Source organism: Hippocampus bargibanti, linkage group LG11, assembly GCF_051943395.1.
Source record: "Hippocampus bargibanti isolate YZ-2025 linkage group LG11, ASM5194339v1, whole genome shotgun sequence".
Classification (NCBI taxonomy): Eukaryota; Metazoa; Chordata; class Actinopteri; order Syngnathiformes; family Syngnathidae; genus Hippocampus; species Hippocampus bargibanti.
The window spans coordinates 9,124,320-9,137,097 of record NC_142744.1 but is presented as its reverse complement, the minus strand read 5'-3'; the positions used below and the strand labels follow the sequence as shown (position 1 = coordinate 9,137,097).

General features: G+C 42.8%; 1 protein-coding gene across 1 annotated transcript; it reads left to right on the top strand.

Moving 5' to 3' along the window:
* The first annotated feature begins 1,502 nt into the window (after window positions 1-1,502).
* Window positions 1,503-12,087, top strand: samd7 (sterile alpha motif domain containing 7). Its single transcript, XM_089007710.1, has 9 exons — window positions 1,503-1,765; window positions 6,880-7,011; window positions 7,095-7,218; window positions 7,300-7,424; window positions 8,525-8,606; window positions 8,680-9,338; window positions 9,413-9,528; window positions 9,604-9,714; window positions 11,430-12,087. Exons 2-9 carry the CDS (start codon window positions 6,909-6,911, stop codon window positions 11,676-11,678), a joined length of 1,569 nt encoding a protein of 522 aa, XP_088863836.1. The 5' UTR covers window positions 1,503-1,765; window positions 6,880-6,908; the 3' UTR covers window positions 11,679-12,087.
* Window positions 12,088-12,778: the final 691 nt, after the last annotated feature.

Below are 12,778 nucleotides of genomic sequence, written 5' to 3'. Positions count from 1 at the left end.
TTAGGTCGGTGCTGTTGGACAGTATGCGGTTGGATGAATACATGGATTAAAGAGCCCGTGATGAGAAAGGAGCGTCAGCGCAGAGTGTAGGTGGAACTGTCACGTCTTGGAATTGAAGCGGATTTACGTGGGACAGTAGATGTGAGACAAACTCTTTTCATCAATGGATGTTACAGCTTCGTGTTTGCTTTCAACATTTAGCTTGTAGCAGACGTGCACATTCCACCATTACGTCCCTGATCCACTGGTGAAAAGGACGTTTTGATCCTCGTTTTCATCTGGAACTGCTTCATATAACAAAGAGGGGGTGCAGAAAGTGCTGAAGATTGAATGACTGCTGTGTATTTGTGTTGTCAAATTATTTGTTATTTAGTTTTCTTTTTGTTTTGACTTCAAGAAGGCTCCACGAGAGTGGATGCCTTTACAGCAGCGCCTGTATTTTGTTTTTCTACTTCTTTCTTTCCTTTCCGCTTCCTTTCATAACTTTGCTGCTGTGCAATGTAGATTTCTCCACTGTGAGACTAATGAAGGCTAATCCAATTTGAAATACTGTTGCATGAAAAAAAAACAAGGGCAAAAAAAGAAGTGGACATCTCAGACAAAAAATGTAATGTAATATTGTATTGACCAGCGTAATTTGTAGTACAGTGGCTAGATGAAGTTATTTCACACGTAGTTGATATGAGCAAACTATTCAAGGCAGACAAAGCTATTTGCATACAGTACATTGATTTTTCCCTTCTTTGCTGACTTCTGCGTGAAATGTACATGTAGTCTTCGTCCATGCCAATTTTGTGGCGACTTGGCACAAAAGAATCAAAACGAAGCGTCACCCAATACGGAAGTCTGAGGGTCTTAGAGCGCCTTTAGAGTTCTGTGTGAAAGGCACAAGTAAATAAATGGGGATTCTGCTGTTATACAAATGTGGAAACTCTGTATGAAAGAAGAGAATGACTTCATCATGCCAATGCAGCCCGGCAACCTCTCACTGAAGTCTATTGGATCTAGTCACCTTCCTCCAGTTGACCATTTTGACTATGTTCTGTGGACACACGCCTCACAGTGCAGACCCCTGGGAGTAAGCGGCCGGTGAGCACAAACTGTCAGCTTAGGAGGTCTGAGTGGCTGATCCAGCCAATTTAGACTGAACTCTAACAAATGACCACCAAGGATGTTTGGGTGAAGACGGCGGCACCCCAGTGAGAGCAACAGTCCACGGGCAGCGAGGGAAAAAAAAACACAAATAAGACTTATGGAAGGATTTTCCAAGTGTTGCGGCATCAGGCCTCTGAGCGGGAGGTCTTTGCTTATTTTGCCGGTGCAAAAAGGGAGCTAAGCATTTAGGTGTCTTAACTATGGCCTAAAGTGCTAACAAGGGATTAGTGAGGTAAACGTCCAAAGAGGTTTAACGCTTAAGGAGCAGTGCTGCTTCAGTAATTACACATGAGGTTTTTTTGTGTGTTTTTTTTTTTTGTTGCAAAGTGCACCCGGGCAATTGGACGAGGGAGATCACGGTGATGTCAGGACGAGGGAGGGCTTACCGCGGCGGATAAGGCCCGCTAATGGAGATGAAAGCAATCGGTATTTAAAAGGTCTTTTTTAGTTAAGGCAGTTAGGCTGGCAGGTAGTTCGCCGGTGTGGCGGGAAGCCGGGAAAGACTTAACGCACGGGACTGTTGGATGCTCAAGGCCTTTTTTCTCTGACATTTTATTTATTTTTTATTAATTTTCAACTGAAACAAAGATCCGCTCACTGGATTTTCAAGGTGAGTCCTGACAGATTGGTAGAAATACTCACAATACAATACAATACAATACAATACAATACAATACAATACAATACATGTTGATTATATAGCGCTTCAACAACAGCTGAAGCGGTAACAGAGTGCTCAACATGGACACCTATCATATACGGGAAATAAAGCAGTCACAAAGATAGTAAAAATCACCATGTCATAACATGACATGAAGTCTTACCAAGTGAGTTTAAACAGCGTCAGCGTCCATTTCCTGAAATGAAGCATTACGAGGTAGAGCGAGCATATTTGGGAACTGAAATATGAGCTGATTGATACAGGATAATCGTGTGACAACCCCTAGTTAATCAGAAAATGAATGTACAGTAAAGTCTCGTTATATCGATAGTACTGCTTATTACGATACTATTTCTATCAACGCAAGGATAAAATTTACATGCCGCAGGATCGGATATATCGATACTCCGGTTATATCGATATTTTTTCCGACTCCCGAGAATATCGATATAACGAGACTTTACTGCACAGGTGTCAAAGTCAAGGCCCGCGGGCCAAATCCGGCACGCCACATCATTTTTTTCGGCCCGCGAAAGCAAATCAAACTTGTTAAATTCCATGATGATTGCTAAAATCTGAGCCAAAATTTCATATTTTTGGATGTCAACCACAAAAAAGTCATTATTCTTGACTTCAGATTTGAAAACGAGTTATTCATTAATTTGCTGTGTGCTCTATATGTAATATTTGAAGGGATTTAAACATTCTAATGGGTTCCCCAAATTCATAACGGCCCTCGAGAGGAAACCAACGACAATGTGGCCCGCGGCAAAAATGACTTTGACACCCCTGCTTTACTGTATTTATATATATACACGCAATGGAATTGTATGATTTAAACTGTATTGTTGAATAAATATGGAGAGAAAGGATAAAGACCATATTTGGTGATCATGTGAAAACTGTGAGAGAATTTTATAGATGTATATTTTTTTCCAAAATTCAATGAAAATTGGTTGATTTCAATATACATTGTACATTGTTTGTATTTTCATTATGTAGAACAAGGGACCATACGATGAGCGGTTTGCCATCTTGTTTACCTTGCGACTTGTTTTAGGCCTTGACCCTGCTTTAATTGTTCAGTCAGTGCTTACTACTGACAAGCTGTGTATAATGGAATTGTCCATGTGTAACTGAGAGTATGTGAAGCTTTAGTGTGTATGTGTGTGTGTGTGTGTGTGCGCGCGTGCGTGTGTGTGTGTGTGTGCGCGCGTGCGCATGCGTGTGCATTGTAAAGCTTAAGACGGGGCGAGACATTGTCTGATATGACCTCCTCCTCTAAGCTGCAACTAAATCGTCAGCAATTTTTCCCTTTAATTCATTCTTGTAATGGGATTACCTTTGCAACGGTAAATCCCAAAGAGTCCAAGCCACCCCCCCCCCCCCCCCCCAGCCCTTCCTGCGCATTTTGCAGCCGCCTGTCGCACAAATACTTTGAGTGCTCACCTTTCATTTAAGTATTCTCTTTCTAAAATAACATTTCGGACAGAGGCCGATAATTGCTCTCAAAAGTATACCAAAAAAAACATATACAGTATTACACATATTAAATTTTTTTTGCTGCCAAAATAACAAATTAGACACATTACATACATTTCTAAATACTGTTCTTGAATGGGATTATTACTCATTTTTTTATTCTAGTTTATCTTTTTGTAAATTATTTGTGAATTTAAAGTAAAGATACACATAATATTGTTAAATGGCATTTATGAATCCGATGTTGCTATATTTATCTGTTTATTTGATTGTCCATTTATTTATCTATGCATGTGTTGGTTTATTTGGTCATTTGTTTATCTGTTTATCTGTCCACTTCTTTTTTTCCCTTTTTTTTATTTGTTTGTTTATTTGTGGATTTATTTATTTTATAGTCCATGTGTAGCTGATGTCTCATAATCTGTGTGGTGGTTGTCCATTTATATATATATATTTATATTTATTTACTCACTTATTTAGTTTATTTATTCATCTGGTGCTTCTGGCTGCCCCTGCTCACCCACAGAAAAACGTATCATGTGACTGTAAAGTGACCTTGAGAGTTTTGAAAGGTGCTTATAAATGAAATGTAATATTATTATTTTTTTTTCCTTTCGTTTTTTTCCCTTCAAGGGGTCACCACAGCAAATCAGTGTCCTTCATCTTCAGAGGTTATTATTATTATTATTAGTATTATTATTATGGCCTTCATATAGATATTTTTTCATGCATTATGTGTGAAAATCGCCGTGTCAACAACACAACGACTGAAATAAACCTCAATAATCCCCCGTATATTCTGAACTTCAACTGACCCAGAATTAAAAGCAGCTCTCGTTTTAAGATAACTGTGATTGCCTGAGGGTTCATGAAAGAATAATTTGTTGTTATTCATATTGATCTTTTTCAATTGTTATTGATCAATGTGGCAGGATTAACACAACTTCAATGTTAAATTCTCAAGATAATCCAATAAGCTTTAAACAAGCGAAATGCGTTTCCTCACAGTGCCCCATTAGGTATTGATCGCACATGAAATTACATTACCAACGACACACGGTTTGTCTTTGACGACGACGAGGAGGAAAAAAAAAGGACACAGGTGTTTTGTGGTGCCCACATAGTACGCCATAAACCGATTGCGTCCCCCCAATATTTATCCCTGAGGTGTTTTTAGGCCAACCTGGATGCTAATGGAAGCTAATAGGCTTAGCACTCAGGGTGTATTGTCCAGGATGCTTACGGGCAAGGTTTGCTGGGGGTAAAACTCTAAACGTGAGGATTACCTCCGACACATCCCGTTAAAGTGCTTTATAGCCACAACTTAGCTAATAGGATCCTGGGGGAAGTGTGGGAGACTCGGCTGGGGGCGGCCGGTGGTGGGGTAAGGAAATTGGAGATGGAATTGGGATGAGGGTGAGGAAGGGGGTAGAGCAATAGGGTCAGCAGATGTCGCTAACAGACTGTTGCAGGACAACCTGGGGGATTACAAGGCTACGATAAGATGCTTTCAGAGAGAACTTGATAGGCTGTCATCATACATGAGGTTAGGTGTCGGGGGTGCGTATGTATTTGCGAACAGTAAATATACGTCACGACAGTGGTTAAAGGTAAACACTGAAATGGAGTATGGATTATTACATTATTATGATGTAGATTGCGGCTCATTCCCTCCCCGCCCATGGTAAAACAACGGCCCCTTTGACTTCCATAGCCGTCAATGTCAGTGAACAGATTTTAATAGTACTTTATAATTTAGACTCATGAATTTGAGTTTATAAGGTTAAGGGGGCGACACATGCTTGGGTGCCGATAAAGCGCTAGGCATGGCCTCTGGCAATCGTTTTTCCTTTCCACAAGGGGGCAACATTTCCGTTTTTTTCCCATATTAGTCCTTTGTTACAGCTTCAGCTGTTGTTAAAGCGTTACATAAACCAATATGTATGTATTGCATTGTATTTTGGACAGCCGCCCTCATTTCATGCTCATATAACTCCAGACCCATATCATTTAGGAATTAACTCTTTTTTCTGATGAAAGAGGAGAGTCTAAGGTTTCTTACGCTGCATTGAATGTTTATGTAGGCCTAAAACTCAATATTCTATGGGTCCTGGAATTTGAGTGGAATTTGAGTGAAATGACAAAAACCCTGGCACTGGAGCAAACACATTTTTGCACATGTCTGGCAGTGAATGACTTAAAGGATAACCGACACCTCCGGACAAGTTGCGTCCATAATATGTAATGTAAAATCACCACAAAGGGACATAAGTCTTCTTGTGCCGGTCCCAAGCCCGGATAAATACAGAGGGTTGTGTCAGGAAGGGCAGCCGACGTAAAAGCTTGGCCAAAACAAACATGCGTATCATACCTCTGAAGATGGAGGTTACTGATTCGCTGTGGCGACCCCTTGCAGAGAAAAGCCGAAAGGAAAAGAAGAAGACTTCAAATGACTTCTACTGAGCGCATTTTACAAAGGTTCCACCACATATAGCTATATTTGACGTTTTAAGACTCGCACTGAATATCCATGACGTCTTGTTTTCAAGTTGATGACGATGCCCGAAGTGACGTCACATTCGGAACGCCCCTGACCGAGAAAGCGACACACAATGCATTTTGGGTACTTTTTTTTCGACTGAAAACACCGTGTTGATCACGAAATTAGAAGGAAAACTACATAAATAACGCGATGGTGAATCGTTGTGTGTCGCAGCCAATTTCGGTAACACGCATAAAGAAGGTGTACGTTTCCACAAATTCCCAGCGGACAAATCAGCCCATTTCATATACTGGACGAAACGCAGCTTGTGCGCCATCTTGTGCATTTTCTGGGCACTACATCGGAGTCCAGATCTTCACCGGTTTCATCGCTTACAGATGGCTCAAATTGATATGGAAGGACTTCTTTAATCGATTGCAAACATTTATGCGTTCCTCTTCAGAACTATTTGAATCATTTGAATCACATTCATAACTGGATGAGTAACAAGAAAGCATATTCTCCGAATCTGAACTCTCTGAAGCCATTGTTTTGATTCTGGAGCAAGGCAGTTTGTGACCCAAAGTGACGTCACGAACAAGGGGGCAGGACTTTCTGAATCTCCCCAGTTTTGAGTTCATTTGTTGCCGTTTTGGGACACTAAGTCATTTTTATTGGTGTTTTGCATTTGACTAAAAATATCAGTCTGCGTGTTTTGGGTATTTTAGATGCTATAAAACGTTTTTCTGATGTCAGTTAGGAAACCAAACAAATGGTGTCAGTTGTCCTGTCAGGGTGGGAATAAGATGGCGCATGCCGATTCGCGAATACGTGACTCAGCGCGCTCATATTGCCTACCTCACTCTATCTCTGCTACCGCTAACAAAATATAACAGTATGGAAAAAGTTTGACATTAACATATCAAAATGTAAATTAGAGTAGGAAGAACTGCAATGTTGCCATTTCTACATACCCACAGTTTTTTTTTCTTTTCAACAAAAAGTATCCATAACATGATTCTCATTAGTACATTATTTTCCCATATTCCTAATTTTCAATCCTCTTTTGTGGATTAAAAGTCTCATGCGTTTTCTTTAGCATCCTGGTGGTGGCTGTGGGAGCGTAAAATGACCCCACGCGAGCAGCTGAGGAAGATGACGGCATTGGGAGAGCAAGGAGCTTTGGATGAGAAGCACTGGTACCGCCTGGTCAACAGCATGTCGGCAAACGGTAATGAAGGAAGAAAGGAAGTATTGAGGTTTTTTTGTTTTTAATGAGATTCTGGTGAATTAGTGTGTGTTTCTGTGTGAAAGAGCTGAGACAGAGACAAGAGATAATGATGAGGAACCAAATGGCCATGGCGCCACAGATCCTGACCCAGGGTCAGCAGAGGTTACAGGGGGTCCCGACCCCGTTCGAACCACGATTCATGGAAAGGTTCGGTTGGCCGCCACGAACGTTCGGATTACCCGATTACTTTTGTAGCCGTATCAAAAATGAACCTACCTCCTCTTTCAGGGAGTTGGTCCCGCCAGCTGAGATGGTCGCTCCTGATGGAAGGCAGATGCACATGGGGCCTCATCTGGGCCCACCCATGGCCCCGCATGCTGCCGTCCTCCCGGGTAGAACCTTTCCAGGAACAGGTATGAACACACACACAGTTTGCAGTCAGTTTATGTGTTCAGACGCTCCACGACTTACGAACATATACCGGTCCATACAAACATTTTTGCGGGTACAGACGCTCCCCAATTTACGATCATTTGGGTGACGAATCACGGTCCATATGGGCATATTTGCGGGTTCAGGCACTCCGCAACTTATGAACATTCGAGTTACAAATAACGGTACATACGAACGTTTTTGCAGGGACAGATGCTCCCCAACTACATTCGAGCGATGAGAAGGTTTCTTCAGCCGTCATCTGTACAAAAGTGAAGGTTTCGGACGTTTCGCCTCCGTTCGCTGACGAAGTCTCTTGGATAGGAGGCGAAACGTCCGAAACCTTCACTTTTGTACAGATGACGGCTGAAGAAACCTTCTCATCGATGGACCACTCCTGTACGACTGAGAGCTTACACAGACGAACTACATTCGAGTTACAAACAACGGTGCATACGAACATTTGTGCGAGTGCAGACTCTTCCCAACTTAGGAACATTCGAGTTACGAATAACGGTACACAGGAACATTTTTGCGCGCATGTTCGGACAGAGATACTGCAAGTTCGATTTTGTATTGCGTGCCTCGCTTGCGATTGGCTGCGTACTGTGCTTCACGCACATGCACAGACATATTGGCGGTTTCAAGGGCTGGATGTTTACGCGACGGACACCAAGGCTGACCAATCAGTGCACGGCTATGCTGAAGTGTTGCCAACGTGTTCAGGCCCCGACCCGCTGCGCTCGCTTACGATTGGTTGCGTAGAGTATGTGGGCGGGGCGGAAATCACTCTTCCCAGTTGACGCTCCAGGAGGACGCGACACATAACAAAAAGTAATGGCTGCTGGCACGTAATTCAATAATAACGTGCCAGCAAATTAATTTTACGACTGTTAGAGCATCTGTGTTTTATACTTCCCCGTTCAGTGTTTGACTTAAAAATACATTCCATCTAAAATATAGCGCGGAAGCAACTTACGAACAAATTCACCTTACGAACCGCTCCGAACGTATCCTGTTCGTAAGGTGGGGAGCATCTGTATTGTTAGAATCAAGACTGTGATGCTTCTCTTCGCTTCAGCTGGCTACGGCTTCCTCCCTTCAGAGCCAATGGAAACGGCCGCCCGGCGGCAAGAGCTCATTCACAAGCAAAACATGGCGAGGTGAGTGCATGCAGGGTCACCGACGAAAGATTGAATGTGGACCAAATGTCTTCTATATTCATCTTGTGTTTAGAATGGAGATGAATGCCATCCTGCATCAGAAAGAGCTGGAGAACGCCCACCAGAAGGGTTTGATGGGCATGGAGAACCCCATGGTCTACCCTTCGAGCCCCATGACTTTCAGTGGTCGCCAACGCATGCCAGACAGGCACGACGTCTTCGTCCACCGGCCGACCCTGGACGAACTCCACTCCAACAGCATCCTCATGACAGCCAACCCCTACCCCCCCATCGGCACACTGCACAGAGAGCGCGGCCGCCGGGTGGGCAGGCGGCCCACGGCCCACAAGAGCGCCGACCAAGCTGCCGGTCATCTCAAGGGCCCGGTTGAGGACAAAAGCGTGGAGCAGAGCCCGGGGGGCACCTCCGGAGGGGAAGAGAAAGAACTGGAGGTGAAAAGTGAGGTGGGGGACGAGTGCGCTGTCACCAAGGCGCACCACCCAGTCAAAATGGATTCTGAAGCGGCTTCGGGGGGCAGGAAGTCCTACAAGGAGCGCGAGGCGGGTCTGCGTAAAGGGGGCGCTCCAGACCAATGTGCGGAATCCAGCAATGGTGGAGCTAGCGAAAAGGAAGCCCCTAGTCAGTGTGCCACCTTCCCGGAGAAGTTCATGTATCCCCCGGGGGGTATGCCTTACATGTTCCCCGTTGGCGGGAATGGCTTTCTCCCACCAGGTGCGCTAGTTGGGGTTTAAAAACCAGGCCACAATGTACTTCATCATTTGTGATCGAAACTTATTGTCGTTCAGGTCCACCCAATGTCTTCCTAAACGGCGACGAGGTGTCTGAGGACATCAGGAAATGGAGCGTCAACGACGTATATAACTTCATCAACAACATTCCATCCTGTTCCGAATATGCTCAGGTGGGTGTCACACTTTGCGTTGCTGTCTTTTCAATTCAATTGTTTCACCAAAGAAAACCGTTTCTGACTGTGCAGACATTTAAAGATCACATAATTGACGGTGAGACGCTGCCCCTACTCTCAGAGGAACATTTGTTGGACACGCTGGGCCTTAAACTTGGACCGGCTCTCAAAATACGCTCTCAGGTAATTTCATGGGACAGGTTTGGTGCGATGTAGGATGTATCGTTATCAGTTCATAGCAACTTTCAGTCCAAGAATATAGCCTTGAGACATTTTACTTGATGACATACATAGTTTGAGAACTTAACCCGCTCTGAAAAAAAACATTCATGAAGTCGTCATCACTCAGACCCAACGCTGTCATTTGGAGCAAGTGAGTCAGCATTAGCATTGCGAGATGACTTCACATTTTAAAATATTGATGAAAAGGTTTCTTGAGCCGTCATCTGTACTTCTTTGAAGGTGTCGGACGTTTCGCTTCTCATCCGAGGAGCTTTGTCAGCGAACTAAAATTTGCTGGTTGCTGTGGCCCTATATACTATGTATATATCCCTAATGTCCAGAGCTGGCGGTGCCTGACCTCTGCTTTGATAGGTCACAGCTCTAAGGTTGGGGGAGCAGAAGACTATTCCCTGTGCCTACACTGATTACTTCTTTTGTCCTGACTGATTATGGTCGATGACTGACCCTGATTGCCCCAGTCACCCTAGTATCATACCGGGACGAATGGGGCAACCTTAGAGCATGGACCCATCAAAGCAGAGGTCTGGCATCGCCACCTCTGTACATTAAGAATATATATGTATATAGGGCCAGGGCTACCAGCAAATTTTAGTTCACTGACGAAACTCCTCGGATGAGAAGCGAAACGTCCAACACCTTCAAAGAAGTACAGATGACGGCTGAGGAAACCTTCTCATCGATGGACCACTCGTCGACTGAGAGGTTACACAGACATACAATTTTAGTATTTAAAATTCCAATGATCAGAAGCAGAATGCCCCAAATGTTTGTTGTTGTGGACGCTGTTCAGATTCAAACTCGCCAGCAATTTCGACACTTCTGTTGTGAGCCCAACATTTCCAACTGGGCCCCAAATTATTTACATAAGCACGCATGGGGCTGGTGATGCTAACAATGACATTTTGTAACATTTCCTGAAATCTACTCCAACTCTTCCAAATCACTACATCATTTTGATCGAAAAACAGTCAACAAAAAAGGCAAACTACGCTAACATGTTAAACAGCTACCTAGAAGTCCGGAAGCTTCAACCACTCCTCACAAGTGAGACTAATGTTTCCAGGTGTTTTTTGTCTAGCTATCTATTAGCTAGCTAGCTCGATTTCTATCTTTTTGAGTTATTCCGGATTGAGTGAACGCTGCTCAACCGCAGAAAAACTGATCCTGTGACCTTGAGAGTTTTGAAAGGAGCTTATGAATGAAAGGTATTATTATCATTATTATTATTATTATTAGCAGTAGTAGTAGTAGTAGTATTATACCAGCTACATTGAAATGCAAAATGCTCCACATACTTTTTTATGCTAATTGGCTAGCATCTTTTGGAAGGCTCTCAAAGTCTTCTGAAGTGAGTCCAATGTTCCCTGCAGACCAACACACCCTATGACATATAAAACAGCACAACACAAGATTATAAAATTGTGAACTGTATTAATGAGCCATCAAAAAGTAAAAATCAGATAATAAATGGAAGAAAAATAGTTGTATTACCTTTCTTTGTTGAATAGTTGGGTATAACATTCAGTGGCACAACAATGTGTTTCTTTTACCTGTAAAGAAATACAAAGCAAGTCGCATAACATTAGTTATTAGTTGGATATAAAAAGAAACAATAAATCAATCTATCTTGTGAACATATTCTCTAACCTCGGCAGGTGTCGAGGCGCATGGGCAGCATGCTGTACATGATGAACCTTCCGCTTCCTGCCGGACCTTTGCAGGCAGTGCCCGAGAAGCCTGGGGACCATTCGTCAGATTTGGGCTCACCGGTGAACTGCAACAGCGAGGATATGATGATGGCGAGTCCCCGGGAGACTGCCGACATCCTCAAAGCCGCTGAGCACCTCTGCGAGCCAGACAACAGTTCCCCACGTGCTAAAGAGTTAACCACAGAGCCCATGTGAACGCTTGGGCAGCAGTGGTTGAAGATGAACATAGTATGTCATATGGAATTATGTTTGCCACCATGTCGCTTGACAATGCTCCATGTGTTTATTTTTTGGGGGTATACAGTATGCATAACAACAATGTCACACAAATAGGCAAGCAGAAAAGTTATGCTGGTGGAGTGATTGGTCTATTGTATTTATTTCTACAGTATTATTGAAATTTGACACCTTTTTTTAATGGTTTGAATTGATTGTAAATAAAATGTGTCTGTTTTGTCATTTACATTGAAAGAAATGATGTTCACTTCGGCTGATTTATTGTTGTGATAGAAATATATCATGCTGGCTCATTCCAGAAGTCAGAAAAATATAATACAGTATGAGATTTAGTTGTTTAGTTGCATTACCTCGCTCATAAAAATGTTGACGCATACGGCAAATTACCTTTGATGATTAACTTGAATGGAATGGACATTAATCTGTTCCAAGCGGCTCCCCTTAAAAATAAAAATCAAAAACACATGAAAAATTATACATTTTCCATGAGAACAGAAGAATTTCCTCATACTGCACTGATTAAAATCATGGTTAGAGATAAAAGCATACTGTAAATCAGTGGTCTCCAACCTTTTTTGCGCCACGGACTGGTTTAATGTCAGACAATATTTTCACGGACCGGCGGATAAATACAACAAAATATAATGATACGTCAGGCATGGAAACTGTATGGTATTGTCTGTTAAATGCAGCCTTTTTTTCTTAGAAGTCATAGGCTCTTCTTCCGTCTCCTCACTGGGCCTTTTCCCCTTAAAAGAAACTTTCCAAAGACGTTTGTTTTTTACTAATTTTGCTAGCTTACGGGGGGCTAATTTGAGCGGTATGTATTACGTGACCTAGACAAGCGTTTTGACATGTGTCAAGAGCAAGTCATAGACGGATGTTACTTGGTAATTTTTCATCTCTCAAAACAAAAACAGAGTTCAGACTCAGATAATAAATAAAACGGAAATTATGTAAATTATTTATTCTTTCTGCGCGGCCCCTGTACCAAATGACCCATGGACCGGTACCGGTCCGCGGCCCTGCTGTATATGTTTCTTGGTGCATGTTAGCTA